At 39.6% G+C, this 25,417-nt stretch overlaps 2 protein-coding genes across 2 annotated transcripts in view; one reads left to right on the forward strand and one right to left on the reverse strand.

Annotated features, from left to right (window-relative positions):
* The window catches only part of FHL5 (four and a half LIM domains 5), a 98,646-nt gene extending 73,607 nt beyond the window's left edge, over positions 1-25,039 (forward strand). Inside the window, exon 7 of the transcript XR_010743189.1 lies at positions 25,025-25,039. The gene's annotated coding sequence lies outside the window, so the exon portion shown is untranslated. The remainder of the gene's footprint in view (positions 1-25,024) is intronic.
* Positions 443-24,340, reverse strand: GPR63 (G protein-coupled receptor 63). The gene is made up of 4 exons (XM_066315158.1): positions 24,147-24,340; positions 9,208-9,293; positions 4,571-4,648; positions 443-2,308 (listed from the first exon to the last, which is right to left on the reverse strand). Exon 4 carries the CDS (start codon positions 2,164-2,166, stop codon positions 907-909), a length of 1,260 nt encoding a protein of 419 aa, XP_066171255.1. The 5' UTR covers positions 2,167-2,308; positions 4,571-4,648; positions 9,208-9,293; positions 24,147-24,340; the 3' UTR covers positions 443-906.
* Positions 25,040-25,417: the final 378 nt, after the last annotated feature.

Raw genomic sequence — 25,417 nt, forward strand, 5'->3', positions numbered from 1 at the left:
TGGATAATTTGTAACTGCCTCAAGTAACAACTACAGTTACCCTTTACCTTGTAACAATTTTAACATGAACCCTATTCTTCTAAACCATGTGCTAGCCTAAATCTCAGGTCATGGTATTTTTGTTGTTTTCGCTTTCATTCCTCTGTTTTCTCCTTCTAACTCTCCTGAGAACTGAGCAGGTAATTTTGATCAGTTGCTAGAAAACCAGAAAATCTATGACTGTACATGTAGCTATACCAACATAAATCACCCCCCTAGAGCTTACATGGGTCTTTCACCGAAATTCAACAATATAACAAATATAGTAAGAGTAATAATACTACACGTTCAATACAGAACAAAATATTCAAATGAACAAACTATATAGTAAATCTTAAAGTGCACAAAAATATTAATGGAAATATTAAAAAAAAAAAAGGTTTTTAATGTTACCATGAAAACTTTTGAAATATTGTTAAATTAGATAGAAATAATCTAATGAGACTTTTTGCCTCTAATATATTGACAGACAGCAGCAACAATTTTCAAAAAAATTACACCAACTAATTACACTGTATCATAGCAGCATAAAAAAGGTCCCTACAATTAGATAAAATTGCAGGCCTAGTAAGCATAAACCTGACAAGATGTTCCAAATATAGGTTTTATATAAAGAATGGATTTTCACAGAATCCTAGAGGTAACATTTGTTATTCCGTTTACATTGTATTCTGGTAGTAAACCCAACTATAGCCAATCACGTTCCCTCCCTCTATCTTCCCAAAATTGCACAGAGTACTGAAAATTTAATCAACTTATAAGATATGGCTACACTGAAAAAGCCATATGAAACAAAACAAAATTCAATCTAAAGCCGAAAAAGAAATGACCCCAGCAAACAACAATCATTGTCAAACTACCACAGTCTCAAACTACCGACCGGTGCTCCCCACACACATAGATGGCGCTGGGCCGGATGCGCCGCCTTGTATGGCCAGGGAGCTGTGGCAAGAACTTGAAGAACCTGGGCATCAAGTCTAAGCATGCATCATGAAACTTCTTAATCCTCCAGTAGTAAATCAGTGGGTTCAGTGCAGACTTGAGGTAGCAGAGCCAAAGGAGCCAAGTGCTTATCTCAAAAAAGTTGTGCTTGTAGTAGAAGTGGCTGTTGAACGTGGCAATAAGGCTGTAAGTGGTGAACGGTGCCCAACAGACTATGAAGACAAGGAACAAAATCAAGATGGTTGTGAAGGCACGAGTTTTAAAGCTCATATCAATATTCATCTGAAAAGGTCTCTGTAAGCTCATGAGACCAAGTTTGCTGGCCTGGCTGAGACATATGCTATCAGGGTGGCTATGGATACGAACTGCGTTGTGGCGGACGGTGTTGAGTATGCCCATAAAAGAATACAGCATTATCAGGAATGGAATAAAAAAAGAAATGAGCAAGATAATTATCACGTAGGCTCGGTAACCTGGGCTTGTAGAGTAGCCAAAAACACACTGAGGTGCTCTCGAGGGTATCTGCAGATTAGGATTCCCTACTGACAATGGAAAAGCAACAACAAAGGATGCTGCCCAGGAAATCACAATAAGAATCTTTGCACGGTAAGGGTTCAGTTTATCTTGCCTCTGAACTATGATAAGAAATCGGTCAATACTAATAATAAGAAGAATGGCTACCCCTTCTATGACAAAAAGCCAGAAGAACATGGCAGAAACTCTGCAAAACACATCCCCAAAAATCCACTGAGTGGTAATGATTGTTATCAGAGCAAATGGCATGTTGAGCACTGCCAGCAGCAGGTCTGCAAAAGCCAGGCTTGCTAAGAGGATATTAATTGCAGATCGCATAGCTGCCTTCTGGTAGACCATCAGGCAGACAACAAAGTTTCCAAGGAAAGAAACCAATAGGATAAATATCATAGCAGCAGAAAGAATGATCTGGAGTGGCAAACTCAAGCTCCTGAAAACTTCTTGTGGTGGCAGGATAGTTGTGGTGTTTACCAGGAAAGTACTTCTCTCAGTGGTGAGCACAGCACCTGAACTATATCTCAACGGCTGTGTTGTGCCACTATGAAGCAAGAACTGGGGAGTGGTAAAATTCGTATAGGCATTTTCATAGACAATGAAAGTAGCATTTGAGGTCCCAGAGTGGGCCAGCGTCAACATTGCTGAGAAAACCATTGCTTCAGGAAAAATGAAAGCAGAACCAAAGGTCTTCAAGGCATTTCATCTTGTTCAGGCAGTATTTTGAACTGGTCATTTAACAATCAAAATTCAAGGTTTGAAAGCATCAAAGTTCTTAAGTTCATGTCAGTATTTCCATCTGAAAAAGAAGAAAGAAATGTAAATACACAAAGTAAAACTCTCTGAAACCAGTGGGAACCTAATGATTGATCAGCTTTCCTTAATGAGAACACTATCCTTAATATATCCTTACACTTCAGGTTGATACAATTTACTTAAGCACCAGACACGGGAGTCTCCTAACATCTAGCCTTTCTCTCATAGGTCAAGCTCCTGATACTGTACAATACTCTCAATTCACCATGCTTTTTTTCTATCATAATCAAGGCTGGAGAACTTTGGTGCTTGAAAACAAACTTTACTGATTAAGGGTGAATAAATCAAACAAGTATTCTTATTTAAATCACATAATTTTTCAACTAACTTCATTATTTTGTTTTGAAATTGCCTACAGGTGGAAACTTTAATAACATTTCTAAATAGCTTAAATAGTATCAATATATTGCCTATTTGCCTGTTTGGTAAGCACGGAAAGCCTATCTATCTAAGTTATTGCACATAATACAAAATTCTTGGTTCCATGTCAGTCATTCACATCAGACGTGTCAGGAAAAACACATAAAACATTCTAAGCTGTTATTATTAAATAACTTGTCCATAGGATAAAATAATTTGTTCAATTTAGGGGCTGACTCACATTAAGGTGCAGGAAACCATAACTTCTTTGGTCACTATAACTATAATGATCACCACAGCCAGAAACATGAAGTGGGCTTCACCTCATTCATTCTGGATGACTGCAGTAGTCCCTTCTGGCTGTTTTCATGTTTATCATTAGAAAAGGGATAAAGGCATCTTCAGAGGGCAGTCTCTCTCTTCCATCTCTGCACACAATGACAAGCTTGTGCTACTAACACAAGCAGCTTACGGTAGTACAAACTCTGCCCGCAGTATTCATGCATGTTCTGTTTAGTATCAATATCAGGCAAAAATAAAGGGAGGAAGGAATGTTTTTAATGAATTTATACAAGCACCACATGCTTTGTATAGCATAAAAATTTTACCCTTTGCTAGATAATACTTGACAAGCAAAGAAATTAAGTGTAAGACAACAAAGTCTGATCTACGTCCCCAGTTTGGACTTACAGCAATCTGAAAGCAAGCCTGCTCAGGCTGCTGTCCTGACTACCATCAGCATTTTAATTTCAGAAAAGTGATTAACCTCTCTGTGTCCTTTAATTTTCAATGGTATCGCAAAAAGGTATTATTATAAACATTCTAATTTAATTGACTCTTGTGGTGGGCAGATCCTAGCTGGACACCATGTGCCCACAAGAGCTGCTCTTTCACTCCCCTCCTAAACTGTCCAAGGGAGAAGAAGTATTACAAAAAGCTTGTATGCTGAAGTATGAACAGGGAGAAATCACTCACCTGTTACTATGACAGGAAAACCTCAACTTGGGGCAATTAAGTTAAATTAAATAAGTATCAATTAAATCACAGTAGGGTAAATGAGAAAATAGAGCTAAATCTTAAAAACACTTTCACCCTATCTCCTGCTTCTTCCTGAATTTAGCAATCTGCCTAGTCATCTTCATCTGCCCCTCACCAGCAACGCAGAGGCAACAGGGGTTGGAGTCAGTTCATCACACATTGTCTCTGCTGCTCCTTCCTCATCAGGGGGAAGAATCAAACTCTTCTCCTCCTCCAGTGTGGATTCCACCCATGGGAGACAGTCCTCCATGAACTTCTCCAATACAAGTCGTTCCCACAGGCTGCAGTTTTTCTTGAACATTCATGTGTGGGTCCCTTCCACTGACAGTGACTCTACTGGTTATAGAGGAAGCCTCCAGCAGCTTCTCACAAAAGTCTCCCTTGCAGCCCTCCTGCAACCAAAATCTTGTCACACAAACCCAATAGAGAGTCATAAAAATTCCACTTTCTAGAGGTCTTACTGCTTAAATAAAAGTTATAATTTTCTATTTTGTCCTATTGTATTTCAAAGATTGTAAAATTCAGCAAAAGTATATAAAGCCATGTACATTGACATTTTGCAAAAATTACCCATTCCATTAACTTTACTATAGATTTTTCTTTCCCTCCATTCTTTCTTTTTAGATTTTATTTTTACTCTAATACTCTTTTAGAGAAAACCTCAATGTCAATTAGAGGCTAAAGCATATATACTATTCTTTCTTCTTTTTTTGATTTATATAAACTTTTCCTCTACTAGTCTTCTTTAACATTTTTTAGACTAAAATACGCAACCCACAGGAAAAAGTTTAACAGAACTTTCCAGAATAAATAAGAAATATTTTAGCAATGAACAAGAAAATCTCACCCAAAGTTCTACTGAGGTTTATGACTCCACAAGCTGAGAACACTATGAAGGAAAGGAAGCTGTAGCACTCTGCAGGGACTGCAAAAGAACATAAATTCAACAAATAATTCTGGATTTAAAATCTTGGAGCAAGAAAACTAGATCCCCAAGGCAGTATCTTTTAGAGTTGTGTAAGCAATAAGTCAGCAAAGGTAACTTCCGCATTTCTGATTGGTTTTGTATGGGTCTTTCCACCAAGTCTCTAAAAGAAACTAATCTGCCATTAGATAAATATAACACTCTTCTACAGATAATAATCAGTTTCAATTAGGAGAAAAAAAAGGAGGGGTTCGTTTTGCAGAGAAAAGAGGTCACTAGAATGATCCTACAAATAAAATCTTTACTGGGGTTCAAGCTCTTTAATCTAGAGGAGAAGAGGGAAATGCAAAACTATGACAATTGCTAATGAAAAAACGGAACTGTTTTTCAGGTCAATTTAATAAAAACAAAGGTCAACTATAAAAAGGTACAGAGCACTCTCTCGAGAGTTAGTGGCAAGCTAACAGTCTACCCCATAAAATTCAGTGTTAGAGACAAAGCTATAGCTGTACTGAAAAAAGTTATCTACACAGTAACAGATGCTAAACCAGTAATTACCATCCAGAAGAAAAACAGATCTTCAAATTTTCATAGTCTGCTCTATGAAAACATCAGCCATGTGTTCAGAATTGTTAGCAAAGGAACTGAGAAGAAAACCAGGAGCTAGCTATATACACTATATATTTAGATACACCACCTGCTACAATACACATCTACTGCACCTCTTCAGGATTATGTTCAGTTCTGATCTCTACTAAAAAGCAACTGAAAAAAGGTATCATAGAGGTTTACCAAGTGATTAGTGACACAGGGAAAGTGAATGATTGCTATCTCTCATCACATAAGAGCAGGAAAAGTCAAAGAAATCACAAAACACCTCTGGAGATCATCTTCTCCCATCTCTCTGCTCAAGCAAGGTCCACCTAGTAGAGGGCCACAGTAGAGGAAAATTGTCTCCCGATGCTCAGGGGAAATTTCCTGTTTCAGTTTCTGCCCATTGCCTCTATCACCTGGCCCTACTGAGAAGATCCTGGCTCTGTCCTCTTTGTATCCCCTCTTTAAGTATTTATATACATTGGTAAGATCCACCTGAGCCTTCTCTGCTTCAGGCTGAACAGTCCCACCTCTCAGCCTTGCCTCACAGAAGGAATGCTCCAGGCCCCTACATCATGTTCGTAACCCTTCACTCTACTCTCTTCAGTACATCCATGTCTCTCTCAAACTGAGGAGCCCACATTTGGAAATTATTATTTCACAAGTAATTATGAAAAAACTTGCCACAGAATTTCATCGAGCTCCTGTTGTGGATGTCATAGAGCTCCTGTGAATTCAGACAGCATTTAGGATATATCTCATATCATTATACAGATGTCCATGTAGAGAGGTGAATCACCCATCTCCCTCTGCCAACTGCAAAGCCTTCTGATTTGAATACAGACATTTGAGCACATACATGCAGTTACTTTACTAGCTTTAAATATACATAACAGAATTTGCTCACTCAGTTTAAATGTACATCCTTAATGCTATACAACCTCACACTCTTAAGTATGAAGTTCAGCAGAAGCTTAGATAATAGCATGTATCATAAAAGCCTTCAAGAGGAAAAGAAATCAAACAAAAACCAGAGAAACAACTGCTAATGTTTCATAGTAAACAATCAAACTTCAGAAAATACTGCTATATCCTAAATTTTCCTTCTTAACAGAAGGAACCAGACAAGGGGAGAAGGAGTAAAAGTGTTCTGCATCCTTTACCCAGTTGAAAAGATTGTGCTACCCTGCATTTATCAAGTCAGTAGCACCATGATACAGCAAAGGACAAAGGACTCCCAAGTGTCTATAGTTCATTTCTAACAAACCCAGAGAAGAAAGAAAAATAATCTCACCTATATTCTCTCACTACCCCAGCTCTCTATGCAAATAGCTACATCCCCTTTTGTGCTTTGTCCTCTCTGTGTGATGTTGGCATGTTTCTCTGTGCAGCTTTAAGAGAAGAGGAGGAGAACGATCTCGTCCAAGCTGCTGCCTGGACCCAGCCTAGACCTAAAAGTGGAAAAGGAGCACCAGACATCTGGCTGGTTGCAGAAGTCATCAGCCATATCTTTTCAAAGACGAGAGAGTGTGCAGTGATCAGCTTCTGCCAAGACACCTAACCCAGGAAGACTGCCGGCTTTGGATCCCATGTTGCTGCTGTGCTCCCTGATGGCTTCCAGCAGCACCCTTCTTGGTGCTTTGTTTATCACTCTGAGTATGAAATACCATGAGTATGAATCTGCATGCTCAGAAATTGGTCTGGATTTACACTTATCCAACCTGCAGGCAATGCTCTTTCTTGGCTATCATCCTTCATAGAAGTGACTGACCAATTTGGCCAATGAAATCGAGAGGTTCTCTTCTGTTGCCACCATATATAAATGTCTCTTTTTTTTTTCTTCCTACTTAAAGGCTTTCTTCCGTGAGCATGCACGTAATTATTAAACATGTGCCTCCACCCTTCTTTCTTTCCTTCCAACTTCTCCAAAATTATGTAAAGATAGAAATATAAGATGAAAGAAACCAGTAAGATAATTTCACAGCAACAGCATTTCAGTCCTCACTCAGTCTTTGAAAAGCAGATCCTGTAATTTTCAAAGACCCAGTCCTGGCTGAATGGTAATCACACAGATTGTAAAAGACAACCATGCTTTGATAGTTTAAATGGGTAAATCTGCTGATGGTCAGGTACTCAAGCAAGAGGCAGATAGGTACCTTTGTGTCACAGCATTCTCACTTTTAGAACATATACTCTCAGAGATTCCTTTCAGATGCAAAAAAGCTTCATACAATCACTTTTTTCAATTTCAGTGCTGAAATTTACTGTGTATGCATATTTTCTCTCAAGCAAGGTTCTCACTCATATACAACTTGCTTTTTATGGAACATAATAGACACAATTATTTCAATGAAGTACATACTTAAAGCTAAATAACACACAAATTCCATTCATCAAATATAATTATTGCTAGAACTATGGCACCTGTTTTTAACAGCTTTAGAAGCTAAAAGGTTCCTGTTTTAAAATTTGGATGACATGCTCAACTGGAAATAAAAGATTATATGTTATATGCAAAGCTGACATCAATCATAGCCAGGGAACTCCAAAAAAGACAAAAGAGGGAAAATAACAGTGCCATAATAACAGTTACGTTTAATGCAGATCAGAACACACTATGAACATTGCCAAAATGTTCAGTGACTTAATAAATTTGTCTGCTAAATGCAAGCATATATTGGCAACAGTGACCAGCACCAAGACCTCATCCAGTACATAAAAAAATCATTCTTATTCAGAAATCTGAAGGCAGCACTGCCTGGTACAGTGATCCTATTTCTCTGGGATATTTCAAGTGGCCCCAGAAGTTTCTGCATGCTTTATAACTGCTATCAATGGTTTTATTTCACAGGCAAACTTCAGCAAAAAATGATTTTTTGCAACAAGAACATTTAAAAAGCAAAAAATTCTTAGGGGAAAACCAATAAAAAAGCAGCATGAAGGATACAGGCTTAATTTTTTTTTTCAAAAGAATTTATGTGTTACAAGAAAATACTCAAGTTGTGCTCTCTGGCACCTCATGATTGTACATGTACATCCAGGACTTGCCTGCCTCTAAATATGAATCAAGCATTGTTTCCTATGCAATTAAGCACAGGTAGGAACACGCTACAATGGAATCCTTTCTGCTAACACCAGTGAGAAGAGTGGGTCAGAGCACAAAGCAGCAGGGACAATGTTCTTACGCACCTAAAAGGAACCAGCAGTTTTCAGTTTTAATACCTATTTACATATAACCTAAATTGAAACTAATCAACCACACTGCATGAGTAGATGACCCATAAAACTATTCACAAGAGGCATTACTTTCATTTAGGAAATTGTTCCTTTTTCCACTCTGTAAACACTGCTGTGGCAATTTTCATAGGAAAGTACTGTGGGAAACAGTCACCTCTGCTTTGGGTCATTTGGTACAACTAATTGCCCTCTTGATGATATTTCCTTATGACCTTAACTCAGAGAGCCATTAACTGTCAAGAAACGTCACTCATGGTAATCATTATCACTACTAAAACCACAAATATTTGAAGTGTAAAAAGTAATTCTATTTTCCTAACTCTTGGGAAAAATCATGTTCTCAACCTGCAGATCATGTGAAAGGACTTGGGCAGCTCTAGGCTCATTTCTAGTTCTGTCTTATTTCCCTTGAGTTCTAATTTTCCCACTGGTTCAATGGTCACATTAACCATAATCAGGATGAAGAGCTGAGTGAACACTGTAGTACCTCGAACAACAGTAAATATTGAACATTACTAAAAACATACTACTTTAATTCATAGTCTCTGCCTAGTTATTAACATGCAACTAACAAGTTGAAAGTTGGATGCCTAAATTTTAAGTGGATCTTTTAATTATACACCCAATCACTATATATCAGTGTAGCAAAAAACCCAAACCAAAACAAAACAAAAAACCCCACAAACAAACAAAAACCCACAAACCCAACACATAAACCCCAAACATACCATACCAGAGAGGTTCCCATAAAGAACAGGAATCATAAGTCATCTTGTGCTGTTTTGTTCAGCTAATTATTATCTTCCCAAATAACCTAAAAAAAAAAAAAAAAAAAAAAAAAACATATTTACATTCAAGGCAGGACAAGAGCCAAATTTTTCCTGTAGTAAAATTTTAGTTTTGGGAGAAGTAGAATATGCCGTGTCACCTGACAGAAGACAGATTGCATGCCCCATTTCTGGCAGAACGGATAGGAAGGACTAAAGCATCAAAGTTTCATCAAACCAAAGAGATCCTCAGCTATGTCACCTGTGGATCATAAGAATCTCAGCATTTCATACTAGTATCTGTCAGGGCTGGAGTAACACATCATTTCAGGTCTCCTTCAGCTATGTTTATTTCACCTGTAGACAAGCAAACATCAGCCAGCTGCTATAAGTCTTACTGGATCTACCAAAATAAATTCTTACCCTTAACCATCGGGATCCTGATCTTTATATCCCTGAAGATGCTCAAAACAGTAACATTTAAATCTACTACTGAGCATCATAAAGAAGATAAATAAATTTTCCCATAAATAAATTCATGCAGCAAAGATAACAGCATTGAAAAACAAAGGACAAGAAAACAGGTCGAGAGAGGAAAAATAAATCACTGAAGTTTCAATGCAGGATCTCAGCACTTCCTTTACACATGCTTGTACCAATCAATCATCATCACACTGCTAATATATCTCAGATAGTTAAATTATTTCTGCAAACTGGGCCTAACACAGCTAAAAAGCTGCATATTCTATCATGAGTTCATGACAGAATCAGTTATCATTCTTAACTAAGATTGTGAATTCTCAAGGTAGTTTTTCCTTATACTCTTAGAAGGAAGGCATAAAATTTCAATGAGCTTTGGAAACTGAGTTCATGTCACACTAATAGTTTTAAGTGACCTAATTAATTTATAAATATTGTTTCTCTATATATCAACAGGACAAATATATGAGAACTTTATATGCTTGTTTTTAAACAGCTAACTTAATTTCTGCAAGAATAAGCTTTATGAACATCTCTAAGTCACCTCCACACTGGAACAAAAGTTACCAGGATCAGGATCCTTCAGGAACAGGTTTCTAAATAAATGATGCACACAGGGGCTGAAGGGCAAACCTGCCAGCAAGACTACAGTGGGCTTTAGCAAGGGAAGCAGTAACAACAAGCTGCACTTCAAGACGATCCATAATGTACTAACCCCTCCAATCATTCAGTGCTGAGTTTCTGTATCTGTAGCCAACTTAACACGGACTTCAAACAGCCAAAACATAAGGTTTGATTTGCCAGACTGGAGTCTGCTGAGACATCTCCTTCTGCACAACACATGAACTAGTCTCAAGGGAAGCCAGTGTCTGGAAGATTTTTCTGATAATCTATTAGTACAAGTTGTTTTCCATGGGCACAAAAACTTGGTCTTTGCAATTATTCCACAGAACAAAGAGGGAAGGTAAACAATTCTCAGCTATACCTATAAAAGAGATAAAATGTAGCTATTGGATTACTATAGACTTTCTCCATTTGGTTTGTTCCCTCTTTAGTGAGGTAAGTAATATAAACTGGTAATCTTCCCTCTTCTGCTCTCTGAAGTATCAAAGAAGTAAAAAGGTTTGTAAGGAGGCAGAAAACTACCAGGAGCCTGGACAAGATTAAATACCTTAATAAACTGTAAAATCTTTCCAACAGACAAGTGCATTCTCTTACACAGGAGCCATTTTCAATCTCTACTCACATGACATATGAAAATATTCCCAACTCTCACTAAAATAAAACCATCTTTAAAATCAATTTAGACCCAGCTCCCCAGTCCCAAAGCAGGAGGAATAAACTAGGCTAAAAAAGACCCTGGCAAACAAATTTAAAAGCTTCACATTTCTGGCCTGAAGCTGTAAGATGCTGGGGAACAAAGATCAAGACGTAGATTTAGCATCAACATACTAAGAGGTATTTTAATTCAAGACAGTCAGTCCTGTGCCACAAGCAAGAATGGTGCAAAACCTTACTGACGATCATAGAAAAATTTGCATCTTACTTTGCCCAAACCAGGAGCTTTGATTTCCAAAGAACTGAAATAGTGGAAATAAAATCACAAAGATCTTAAACATAATTATACTTAAAGGTGTTTCCCACAAGTATTCAGATTACATTAAAGACTTAGCAAGAGCCTAGAGAAGATCAGAAATATTATGGAATTTCTTTTCAAATGAGTCATAATTTTGTTACAATTCTCTGTGTCTCCTTATGCCTAGTTAATAGCCATATTTTATCAAGTTTTCCTAACATTTTCTTGGGATACTAAGTCAAACTGCAGGCAACAAAGAACTGAAATACCAAAAGCTTACCTCCTTCACGAAAGAGGCAGTACATCAGAAGATAATATGCAAGTAAAAAAGTCTGCTTCAAGTCAAAAAGCTTTAAGAGAGTTATCCTAAGGTATTCTGGCTTTTCAATTACAGAAACTTCTCCACTATATTCTCTGAATGAAAGACTGAGTTCTGCAAAAATGTTCCACTTTCATATACCTTAAGGTAAAGATCTAAAACTCCTTGCATTACATCATTCTTGCTTCCTCTACAGTGCCCCAGTGTACCAAACATACACTATTGCATTGCCTTCTGCTAAAAACAGGGGAAGATGAATTTTTTTTTGTCAGTAGTTTGGACAACAGTTGTTGCACACCGTCTTCTTTTTATAAGCAAGGGCTTACAAAATTCAGCTTATAAAAATGGTAATGCCAGAAGCAGCACTCCACACCGGTGGAATTTAAGCAGTCTCTCCCACAGAAACGTACCTGTTTCTTGAAACAAAATTTATTTTAATAAAAATTCATGCTCTTCATAAAAAGATGCAGGGATGCTAATGAAAAGGTGATTGGAATGACCAGATGTGTATGCCCTTCACAAAGTGTGCTGCCCACAAGTCCCTGGGATTTGATTTAGTTGCCAGAGCAAAGCAATCAGCCCTCTTTCTGCTTTTCCGTCAGGGATTCAGCCTATGCTAGAGCCAAGTTCTGTGCCTGCCCAGGAGTCTTGCTGCTGCAATAGAGGTGTTAAGGATCTCACTTCTTGCCACTTGGCTCACATGGAGGAGGTGCTGGTAGCAAGTTAAATGAGGTGACTCCCACTCACAGCATCCTGCTCTGAGACTGCTCAAAGGCTGCAATGGTAGCAGAGAATTGAGCAAAGATTTACTTTATGTGCCTATTTATAGTATAGCCTTTCTTCTCATACATATACACACATGCATATATTTTCAATACTTATTATCATCTCTATTCATCCAAAGACAAACATAAAATGCTTAATACAAGAATATAATCTAAGTTATAAGGTTCCTTTGATTTTTTCCCTCCAGATTTACTGTACACTTCGCTTTTAGTCTAAATTGGTTGATTAAAAATCAGCTACATGTTACAATAGTAACTTAGTTCTCCTAATACAGAAACAGAGAAGAAAATAAACAAATTCTTGATAGTTATCTGTGTCATCTAATTGATTTGATAGCTTCTGAATTATTTTTGGTCTTGTGAGCCTACTGGAGTGGAACTTTTAAGACAGCAACTATTTTGGAGAAACAATCCTAGCCAGAAATCTATTCACGCTAGAGATTAAAAGACAGTTAAATTAAGAGTTCCCATCTGGACAAGTCTCAGGGTGAGATGATGTATTACAGACAGTCAGACTCCATGCAATACAGGCACTAACAATTTTTGTACAGACCCAACAAGCAAGGCTTGTAACATGCATCCTAAAGACATAAAAAAAAATTTATTACATTTGCAAGCCAAAAACATTTAAATGAGCTAGTCTGATGATTTATAAAGTATTTTTTTTTCATATAATACAGGAGATCAGTACTTCAATTTTTTTCTGGGCTTTTTAATAATAAAAATGCAAAGCAAACAAATATGTGCATCAACTGAAGAATTCAAATCCTATTTAGGAACAATTTTTTAAAGTGCCTTAAATTAACAGTTAATCAAAAGGATTTTGTATTACTCATTAGTTTTGTGTTACTTCGGACCTTATAAGCAAACAGAAATTTTAAGGCAAATCAAATGCCTTCTGCAGATAGTTACAGCAGTTCTGAGTTCACAAACTTCATATTAAAGAAAGGTTTCTTTCCATGGAAAAGCACATTCAGTAGTAAGTTAGGGATCTTCACTGTTTTTAAAAAGTAGAGAAATAAAACCCCAAAAATCTGAAAAAACACACCCTCCCCAAAAGAACAACAAACCAACCAACCAACCAACAAAAAACCACTGAAAAAGAAAAACTATCCCAAATCCCTCAAACCTACAAATAGAAGTACTACCTTACCAGAAATGTATAATCCATTATTTCCTGTTATCTTCCACTTTGGTAGCTAAAGATTGTATTTCCCTACTCAACCGAAGGCTGTTTAACTATGCTCATACTTAAAGTATGAGTTTCACAAATAATAACACTGCTTCTTCAGTTACAGAGAACTTCATTTAGTCTCTATTTAGATATGAAATTGAACCTGAGAAAATACCGTATGGAATTTATCATCCTGCACAAAGAATAAATCTAAATAGTATAAATGTAACATACAACTTCTAATTTAATTACAACTACTCAGTAACAACTGATTCTGAAATTCAGATCAAGAGACTCATAACAACCTTTTAAACACGAAAACACACAAAAGAAAGAAACAACTCAAAGTTATGGGCATGATTTATAGGGAAAAAAGTACAATGACATCTGTCTTGAGATCAGAAAAGAAAACCCTTGTCTCTATGCTCCCTGTAGACCTCTTTACAGACCGCAGTGGTGCTGCTGAAATTAACATTATTCAGCATAAATCATCAAAAACCAACACACAAAATCAGAAGTGATGCTTCTCCTGTATTTCCAACTCATCAGAAAAAAAGATAAAAAGCTCTTTATCAAGAGCTTTATCATGGGTCCTACTGCTCCTTCAACCACACAATGAACACACAGAGAGTGACTTACAGGAAAGATTGAAGGCATCAGGAGCACCCAGCCACCATGACAATTAAACTTGCTGAGTTCCAAAGCCCCTCAGTAAAGGAGCAATTACAGAGGAAAAAGTTGTTTTGCATGCCATGAAGTTCCAGTCTGTGTCTAGCAACAGTGTTTCACTGTTCCAGTGAAAAGTGGCAGATCCTGATCATTATGTAAACTGACAGCTCTCATATAAATACAATAAATCCAGTCATTTGACAATCATGGAGGGAAAAGTTATAGTGCCTTAATGCCATCTCCACAAACACTATTGCCTACCTGGCAAAAACGACCAGAAAAAGTTCGTTCAAAGACACTCTAAATAACAGCTCAAACACTACATGTTCAGATGGTTTAACACTGCTGCAACAATGACACTTTTCCAGAATGCGTTTCACTGGAAACAGTTTTATTTCAACTCACAACACACAGAATGGAAATTCTACCAACCACCTGTACATACTTGAAAACCTTCCTTAGTCTTCCACCTCATATTTAGCCTACAAACTATCTTTGCTTGCCAAGTTCCTACCATTTTCAGTCTTACCAAGAGCTCTCCAGACCTTTTTGTTACAGAAGCAGCTAAGGTAAATTTCTGAAGCACCATAGACTGAACCATCACCTGTCCTCCTCCCAGATCACCTTATCAATAGGAGAGGTTGCTGTCTGTCCTGCAGGCTCAGCTTACTTAAGTCTTTATCTCTATTAGCTGCATGCTTAGCTAGAATGGCTCAGGTATGCTTGCCCTTTTCACTGATAAGGAAAAAAACCACAAAAACACCACCTCTGCTGTATCAGTCATCAACTTTGGTCTGGAAACCTGCTACATTTTCAGCAAAAGCACTAGCAAAAAAGAGCCAGTTATCTTCTTGGGCAGAGCAAGTATCAAATATCAAAATCACAATTCACTGCTCTGAGCAACTTCATGTACATACATCAAATAGCTATAATATAGATGTTTATACATGAAGTTCAAAACCTGTAACTTCACCAGGTTTGTAGAAGCTCTTTTCTTTCCCAAGTACTCTGAAGCAACTCAACTCGCTTTGTCATATCAGTTTTTCAGTCAGACCACAGTGCTGCCAGGTCTTCATACACTGTTATCTATCCACTTACTCAGTACTTTGAATGATTATTTTAGGACCTGTTTCACTGTACAGCTTCTGTCCATTTTCTAATTTCCATAGCAATTTTTATTCAGTGACCCATATGCCAGGTAGTTTGAGCGGGAAGTTAAGGTACCTTTCCTAAATACTAAAAAAGCAATGAAAATTAACGAACCATAAAATACAGGAAATTAACTTCTCATCACATCATCTAGCTACCCACCTAAATGAGTTTAAAATACCAGCTTCAAGCAGTCTGATATTCTAGGGACACCCAGTCGCCACTTCATTTATAGTCTGTTTCCTTAGCAACACTATAATCCATCTGGCTGCAGAAAGCTAAATTCTCAAACCATATCCTCCCGTACACCGGAAATAGGCTCAAAACCATTTATAGTTTATACAGTCATCGTGATTACTGAGCCTATAAATGAATCTGAAAAGGCAATAATGTCCTTAAAACACACACTGCTCTAGTTTGAAAAGGTGGTTCCTATACTGAGAGCATCCTCCACCAAGAGTTTCGGAAATGAAAATACTTCATCTTTGTTTCATCACATCCAGTTCCTTCAGAACTGCACTGGTCAATCAGTTCTCTTAAGACTTTTCAAAGAGAAGAAATTTGCAAGACCTAGGATATAATGTCATTAATGGCGGCCAAAAAAACCCTGATGAAAGTTGATCACATTACAAAGTACAGCCACTTGTCTTAAAAGCACTTATTCTTCAACTTTTTGCATCTAAAACTATCAATATCAAACTAAACTAAAAATCCAGTCCACAACAGTAACTTTAAACATTAAGAGCATAAAATTAACAGGTCCAAAATATTCAGGAAATCCAGGTGAAGAACTAGAGGGTAACTAGCAATTTCCCAATGAAACTGGGAAACATCAGACCTTTTACCAACAGAATGAATGGATACAACTTAAAATCACACCACTAATCTTAGACATACACCGCTTTGCATGGATTTGGCAAATCTTGCAAAGGATTTTCAATCTTGCAAAGGATATTCTACATCTCTAGTTATACAGAATAGAACCACCACTGCCTATATCTCAAAGACTCATCAACAGCAAGCCCGTCTTTAACCCACAGAATACCTCTGGCATGCAGTGAACCATTTCAGTTCTGCACAACTTTGCGTAACTCAGTTGTACAGCGGTGGCACACAAGCCCACGTTGCCTGCTCTGCTGACAGCAATAATAAGAGATTTGAGCAGGCTGAGCATGGAACTGGATAGGCCTTTTGGCAATGTCTGGCAAAATTGGTGTTTATCAACATGAAGCCCCAACCTCAGACCTTTGGGAAGTCTGTTTCCTTACCAGCATGTGGTTTTACACACACCATCACCTTCCTCCTTTTCTTCCTACTAGGACTGAAACTGATTTCGCCTAATTTCAACACAGCTTTGAGGTAACCACATAAGCTTACTCAGCAGTCAGATGGAACATGCATTTCTGGAAAGTGAATTCACCTAAATAATTTCATGTATCTCTTTTATTTCTCTTGTTTTGTAACAGTGCTCTATATGAACACCTCTGGGTGCCTATAATAGTCTGCACATGTCTGCCTGAAAATCTGACTCACGCTTCTATGTAAGAGCAACATAATGTTTAATAGGTACATTCTGCAATTCTGGAGTTTCAGCAAACTACAGAAATTGCTCTGTCAACAGCTGACACCAGCCTCCTCTATAAAGGAGTGATTCACCAGGGCCCCCCCTTCCTGGAGTTAACATGCTGGGATCCTCAGTGTGCTCTGGAGCTTGCGAGCATCCCATGAACACTAACAGAATCAAGACAAACCATCTTTCCCATCATTTCAGAAGTGTGAAATCTTGGAAGACCACCAAAGAGGCTGGTCAGTCTCTGACCCAATGCCTAATTCACTCTCATTTCTACTGGCATCAAGAAACAATCAATGTGATTATTTATTAAATTAGCTACATATCCAAGAACAGAGAAGGACTTTGCAAACAGTGCAAAAAAAAAAAAAACAGAGAGAATATTCCGTGGCTATTTTATTTTCAGCCTTGCTGATAATAGCTTAAGTATAGCACCATATTGTCAATGTACCATGAAGATGCTTTTTCAAGTCTATCATTTGTGGCGGCCTTGAAAACAACATTTAATCCAGTCCATTTGGATCTAACGGTTTAACGGCACAAGTGCTATTACCTGAGATTTCATGCTCTGATTTGATATCTCCAGAAAAGATGAATGCAGTCAGAAATTGCCTTCTTATCAAAATGAAGGGAATGGGGAGGGAAAACACTCCTAACTTCAGTTAGCAAATGCACTCAACCCCATCCCTATTGTCATAATAAATGCAATGGAAATTTCTGACAGCAGATGCAGATGTCCCAATATCAGCAATGCATCGTACAACTTCTCCCTGTTATAAATACACCCAATATGCCTTTATGAGTCATTATTATATTGCCAAATCTCTTTTAAATGTCACCTCCTTATCATAAGTGACACACTTGGAGCTTAAGCAGACATGGTGAATGAATTCAGTCGTGTAAAGGATAGAATTAGCTTTTCTCAGCTCTACCAACTCACAAGCCCTTCAAACCAGAAAAAAAGGCATGTGGTGGGAGGCTTCACTACAATTCAGTTGATTTTGCTTCAAAAATAAGCAGTTCCTTTTCAGACCACATGATTTTCCCAGAGTACTCAAGCACATGAAGGCCTGGGGTACCAGTGGGCATGTGTGCACTGAGAGAATGGAAGCACAAATACAGCACACACATTTCTTCTAAGTTTCATAACGGCTAGATGTGGGAAGCTTGGATTTTTGTTTGGAAATTTACTTTGGTTCCTGAAGTCATTTTGGTAATAGAATGAAGCAGAGGAATTTGGATATGCATTTTAAATCACTTTCTGCACTTTGGAGTTTATACATGCAAAAGCATATGAACATATAGTTAGTAATATTAAAATGTCATGTGTATATTATGTTCAGTGCTTTTAAACACATCCACAAGACTCAAGAAAATGGTCTAGAGAAAATTCAGAAGTGACAACTGACAGAAGAGTGAAAATCAAAATGATCAAGTAACAAAAGGTTTGTTGGAGCATTATCTACTGAAAATAAGAACTTAATCAAGACATATAATGTGTTTTCAAATTAAATTTCAAGTCTTTGACAAAAAGAAAGCCATCTCTATTTTCCACAAGATATCAGTTCCTTTCTATCATTATACAAAATGAACCTTGTACAATCCTTTGAAAGAGATAATTTTATGAATTACACTACTGATGTGGAAAACTAGAAGCAAAGTAGTATCAGGTTTTGAAGTTCTAAGACAGCTTTAGAAAGACAGGATTATTATTTCACAATTTGCATTAAAAATACACACTTTTCCTTCTGCTTTGTTGCATGGTTTTCCCCTTGTGCTCAAAGCAATCAAAACTCAACACCTCTTGCTTGTGAAATTTTCTGCCCTCACCCCACCACTTTTTTGCCTTTTTAAAAGTGAGGATAACTTGCACAAGACACAGTTATGAAGATAATTTGACTTTTCCTAAAGAGCTGAGCTACAGAGATGAACATCACCACAAAAGAAATGGATGTTGAAGCTAATTATTAAGCAGAAATAATTCAGAATAGGCTGCAAGTTAGACATGTGATCATATATTGAGAAATGATATGAAAATAAAGGACTGGGAAGGTGCTCACTAAGAATTAACCTTGCCTTAACTGATAGCTGTCCTGAAAGCTGGAGAGAAAGGCAAAGAGCCATTGAGACTATAATGATACAAAGCAGAGAGACACTGAGCAACTAATACAGCCATAGGTAGAATAAACTACTACTGAATAAACTACTTTCTGAACAGGCTTATTTTTCTCCCCACTGACTGTGCCTGAAAGGCTAGTTGAGATTACCTCTGCAGATCATTTCTAACAGAGCCCTCAAAAGTAGCCTGTAGTCAATGGGTTTAAATTTGTTTTGCAGGGGTCCATACACCTAGCAAGGTGGAAAAAAATTTACAGGATGACATAGCTGCCTTTCCAAAGCCCAGCTTGAAGACTTAGATTTATCTCCTAAACTACCAGCATCTATTCACTACACACAATGAGGCAGTCACCTGATGGAAAATACAATGCACAACCATGTGTGAGACAGGAGAAATTTCACACTTCTAAACTGTTTCACAAAGCATGGCTAGCAAAAGACTTCTATTTTGCCCCCATGAACAAAAAAGTAATCCAACTGATTTGATCAGCCTGTTAGTGTATAAGGTGTGCAACCATGGCTGGAACAGAATTGTTTTTTATGTACTTGGCAAAAGTTCTCTCTATTCCTAACAGAAAGTGTGCTATTAAGCAATAGAAAAATATCTGTTGTTTTTAAGAGCACAAGAACCTCACTCTTCTTGGAGGTTCACAGCAAAGGACCAGGACAATTCAAACAAGCTACAGTATGGTAACTTCAATTAGGCCTTGGGGATAAACTTCACAGTGACAGTGGTCAAACACTGGAACAGGTCACTCACACAGGCTGAGTAATTTCCATCCCTTGTGATATTTAAAACAGTAGTGGACATGACCCTGAGAAACCTCATCCAACTTTCAACCAGACTCATCTCTGAGGAGAGCAGTGGCCTACATGACCTTTGGAGGTCTCTTCCAATCTCAATTATTCTGTAGTTTTGTGTCCCAGCCTCAGTTCACTAAGGTTATAACAGCAATTATTTCCTCACTACGGCCTGCAAAATCCAAGCACTGGATCTGAAAGCCAGTTTTTTGCCTTTGCTTTCTAGACCTGATCTGCTTGGCCAGTTCACTGACCCATGCAACTAGGCTGCACACTAGATTAGGACAAAGTAGTCACACTGGCCAAATAAAGTGACTAGCAACTACAAATTATTTATTAAATCAACAAAGAAAAGGATGTGGCAGAAAAATGTAGAAAGCAGCAGGGCAATAAGATAGCCCAGGAAGAAAGAGATAAGTAGAATATTGCAGGGAAAACAATAGTCAAGTCCCCAGACAGTATCGCCCCATGGCCAACAGAATGGGAACTGTGCATCAAAGCTTCAAGTCAGCTATATTGTATTACATAAAAATTAGGAGGTAATGTGGGTTATTTCATTACAGATATATAAAGGCTGCTATCTCTCTTCATTGTCAATTCACCCATGTATCATGACCTACCACATTTTAGATAGTTATAGTCTGAGCTGGCATTTAGAGGTTCTCACTCTGCTAATGACATCAGACATGATCACAGATACCCCAGAAAAAAAAAAAATACACTGTTTGCTTCTATTTCTTTTAGGGGTAAAAAAAAAAAGCACTGAGAAAATTACACACCCAAAAACTATGTTAAAAAATTAAGGTTCAAAGTCAAGCTCTGAAGACTTGAGAAGTAGCAGTTAAACCCTGTGACTTCAATTAAACCCTGTGACATAGGCTTTAACTATGTGACTAAATACTACTTCTCCACACAGAATCCATCTTCTTTCAGAAAGTGTGTTGCTCACCAAGATGGACAGGTGCTCAAAACGCTGCGTTTTCTACAATTATTGTATGTCACCATGTCACGTTTCATGAACATGATTCAAGCCTTGCTTTAGTAACTACAAGGAGGAGAAAATTCAGGAGAGATGCAAGTCATAACCAGTTACTAATTTTGGTTGCCTTTTTCGAGATGCAAAGCGTTCTGAAAAAATCTGGGTCCTAGATAGTATAAGGCATAGTTCCCACAGGCCACATCATCACTACTTCAAAGCTTTAAATTTCCAAACTCTTCAGGGCTTATGTGGTCTTGGTAATATTCTTTTAAACACAGCTTGTGTATAATAAACATCTAGATTGAGGTAAATTAGGTTACAGTTATGCAAGAGATTTCTCAAAGTGCCATTCAAACCAGTGAGACTCCTCAGATACCTCCAACACATGTTTAAGTACACCTTACTGAATAAGTGCTTTTACACAGGGATGGGAGAAAAAAACAAATAGTTCACCTTTGTACTTAAGTACACAGAGGAATAGCTCAATATTAAGAATTTTATTTTATGAGGTTTCATTCTAATGAAATCAACAGGAATTTCACTGTGCCAAGCTGCCTGTTTGGCAAAGTACTTTAGAGCATTAACCCAGTCCCATCACATACTGCAGGTTTACATAAGCATTATCCACAGCCGGAAACGAGATGGTTAAACAATTTTCTTATTCAAGTTCAAACTGTGCTACTAGCTAGGTTAGCAAAATAAAGATTGTCAGCAAATTACATAGATAAAAAAGCACACCATTTCATTAAAGTATTTTATATGTCTATGAGAGGCACCACGACCTGACAATTTTTGACCTGAAAGTGTACTTCTGCATGCTACAAGCAGGATTTCTTAGATGATAGTTACACTTCCTTTTGCCTCACCTAATTTTTACCAACTAAGTCTGACATCCTTTAGAGTACTGGCGAAAAAAAAAACAAAAACAAAAACAAAACAAACAAACAAAAACAAACAAACATAAAAACAAACAAACCACAAAAAAACCCCAACCAAACTTGTGCTGCTCAACCTGCTACTTGTAACAAAACAATTATGGAAGTTCCATGTGACTGCAGGCCATGGACCTCCATATCTGAGCATATTCCCAGACAACCAGAACAACTCACGTAAACCTCCTCCCGGTCCTCTTTACTGCTCCTTTATGGACAAGTGGGAAAAGCATCATGCCTTCACCTACTCCCTCTTCACCCACATGCACAAGCAGAGAAAAAAGGAAGAAAGCAGCCCTGGCATTTCTAAGCAGCTGACTGTGAAAAGCAGCATTTTATGCCAGAGATCCTCAGTGCAGGGAAATTAGATCACTATGACTGAGTACAGAGTTAAGGGAGACTACCTGCAGATAGACTACATTACGGATAGACTATGCACCAGTAAACCAAGCAATGCCAGCAATTATTCCCTGGAAATAGAATTCACTGTCTCACAGAGCGTTGAGCTGACACACACCAGCATAGCATCCTTCTAACACAGCTACATGCAAATTTCCTGTTCTGGAAGGCAAGAGAGTTAAACAGCATTGACAGGGGTTAACCCACAGCACTTAGCCGCAGAACCAGAAAACAGTCTTGGGTGCATTTCATTAACTGCAGAAAAGTGATCACAGCCTCTCCAAGCTTTATCTGCTATTATTCCTAGAGGAGTATTTTAAAAGTGGCAAATGCAATGATGAAGCAAACAAGCAGTGCCTGATCAGCAGCACCTGACAAAAGTCACCTACGCACTGTGGCACCCAAGTAGAAAATTAGAAACTTGTAGAGTTCATCTTGCCTTCTTCCTGTTTCCTCTGAGTAGGCAGACACTGCATATGAATTACTAATTTCCAGAGCCTCATTTATTTTCTCACTTAAAAAAAAAAAATTACACATTTAGATTGCATTCTTACAGTAAGGCTACTCTCTAAGAAAGGAGTAAGGCAGAATAGCTAAGAGAATGTACTTCAGAGAGCTGGTCATTTGGCAGTAGATATTTTGAAGGGAAGTTATTTAGAAATTATTCTTCTTCTAATTACTAGCCATTACCAAATTTGCTTCTGTGGGCTAAGAATGTAATTACCAGTGGGTCTATATTGTTATGCTGGAGCTACAGCAACGCTGGTAAATAAATTTTCATAACAGATAACCGTGCAAAAACAACAAAACCCCCGTATTTGACAACTGAAAACATGCAGGTATTCTGTGTTACCAATCTTGAAATAAATCTCTTCGACATTTCTTTACATTTTCAGTTAACTTGCAATGGTCTATTTAAAACTGCCCTTTTCATAGCCTGATGCCTCTGACACCTTTGCTCTAATGTTAGTATGTGCAATATGTCCCACAGAAAATGCATTATGCAAATCCCATTTGCCACTGCTTAAGCATTCATTACCCATTTCAATAAGGACAAACGATTTTGTTTAACAGCCCTCTTGGGCACAGATCTAACTTTCCAGCCATGCCTGGCTCTGACCATTGACAATTCCTATGTTACCTATATCTTTCTGCAAATGAACTGTTTCCGTGGAAAAGTGCTTTTGTTAATTTTCCAGAAAAACTTTATCACATGCTTTGCTACATACACACATATATATACACTAGGCTGCACTGTATCATTTGACTTTTACAAAACAAGTCTGGAAAACCATGTGGCACGCCCAAACAAAAATTATATATTCCTTTAAGCAGATAAAAAAAACAATCAAAACCAAGGGAGACGTTTCTTTTTTTTTTTCTTTTTTCCAGGAGCGACACGGACACACCGTACGGACAGCGGCAGGTTCAAGAGATGAGCACAAGCAGCTGCCCGATGAGCAGGTGACGGCAGGCAGACAGCTCCCCCGTGCCTCTAAGCAGTGTCCCGGAGAGCCGGTCCCCGGTGGGAAGCCCGGCCCCCGCCGCCGGCGGAGGAGGAGGCAGCCCCCCACAGGCGGCTCCGGGGCCCCGGGACGCGGCCGAGCGCGCCCACCCGGCTCCGGCAGCGCTCCCGCCCCCACTGCCCGCCGACGGCTCCGGCGGCCCCGCCGGGGGAAGAGGCGCCCGGCTCCCGGTGCCCACGCAGCCTCCTCGGGGCGCCGACCCCCGAGCAGTCCTGGCCCGCGGGTACGGATCCCCGGGGCTGGAGCGCCTTCCCGGCGGTCCCGACCGCGGCCGGGGGAAGCGGCGCAGCCGTGGGCGCTCCCCGCGGTCCCCAGCGCAACTCTCTCCCCGCTCCCGCCGCCCGTCCCGCCGCCCCTCGGCCGGGAGCGGCAGCCGGTCCCGCGGAACGCCGCGGCGCCACGCCGCCGCTCGCCTCGTCTCACCTCACGGTGCGGCCGGAGCCCTGCGGAGCTCGGCGCAGCACAAGCCCGGCCTGAGCCCATCCCTCCGGGAAGTTTCCTGCCATCACAGCGGTCGGGGAAAACAAAAGCTTCAGAGCCGGGAGCGGGAGGAGAAGGAGGAAGGGCAGCGCAAGCAGAGAAGTGAGGGGCATTGCTCGCCCGCCGCGCCGCTCCCCTCGGCTTCCGACTCCCGGGGAGGGCAGCCCGCTCAGCGCCGCCTCCCCATTTGCTTCGGCGGCGGCTCCGCTGCCCGGGCAGCGCCGCGGAACCGGCGGACCGAGGAGCAGGCGGGCGAGCCAGCGCCTCCCTCCCTTGCCTTGCCTTGCCTCGCCTCCCCTCCGCCCGTCCCGCCCGCCGCCGCCGCCGCAGAGCCCCGCCCGCGCCGCGGCTCCGCCTCCCGGGGGCGCGCGCACGCTCCGGCCCAGCGGCTCCCGCCGCCCCCGGTGGCCGTGGGCGCTTCCCGGCGGGGCGGCCGCTCCCGCGGGCGGCGTGGGCTGCGCCCGGCACATCCGCAACACCCCCGGGTCGTTTCTCACCGCTCAGCGCCGAGCAGGCTGCTCCTGTAAAGTTGGAGGCGTCTCCTTAAAAATCCAGGTAAAAGATGCTGTGGAGCAGGATTAACAAATGCAAAGGAGCGCCAAGGCTCCTGCCAGGCAGGGACGTAAATACGGTATGGGCTTAGTGGTACTGCAGTCCACTGTACCTAGAAGGAAAATTAATATATCTCTACGCGTCACTTTATTACGTGGAGCTGTTCCAGCTGATTTTTAAGGACTGAGACAAATCGTTGTCTCCTCATTCCCCACACATATAACTTGATAAGGAGGGTCTTCCAAATAGGATGTAGTTCCAATGCTAAGGTTGCATAGTGTGTGGCATTGGCAGCCATATCACTTCCAAACTGGGATAGAATGTCTACTGATTCTGAGAAGGGCAAGGCCATAGATGATAATTTCAGGCCAAAGTCTACACGGTTCAGGATAGCTAATGTAGTTTTAAGTAAAAGTTTTAATATATAAATATGTATTAGTCCCAAGACTCACTATATCATATTAAATGGCTATAAAAGGACGTAAACTGATACAAAAATTATATTCTCTTACAAAGCTTGGTGTCTGAAGGAAGAGTCTTTCACCATCCCTATTCCTATTCAAAGTGCATTTACCTGATTGCCAGCAAGCACATCTCTCTCTACATCAGATCACAACTGCACAAAGTGAACTCAGACCATTAAAGAAGAGAATAAGGAAGTT

Source organism: Sylvia atricapilla, chromosome 3 (genome assembly GCF_009819655.1).
Source record: "Sylvia atricapilla isolate bSylAtr1 chromosome 3, bSylAtr1.pri, whole genome shotgun sequence".
Classification (NCBI taxonomy): domain Eukaryota; kingdom Metazoa; phylum Chordata; class Aves; order Passeriformes; family Sylviidae; genus Sylvia; species Sylvia atricapilla.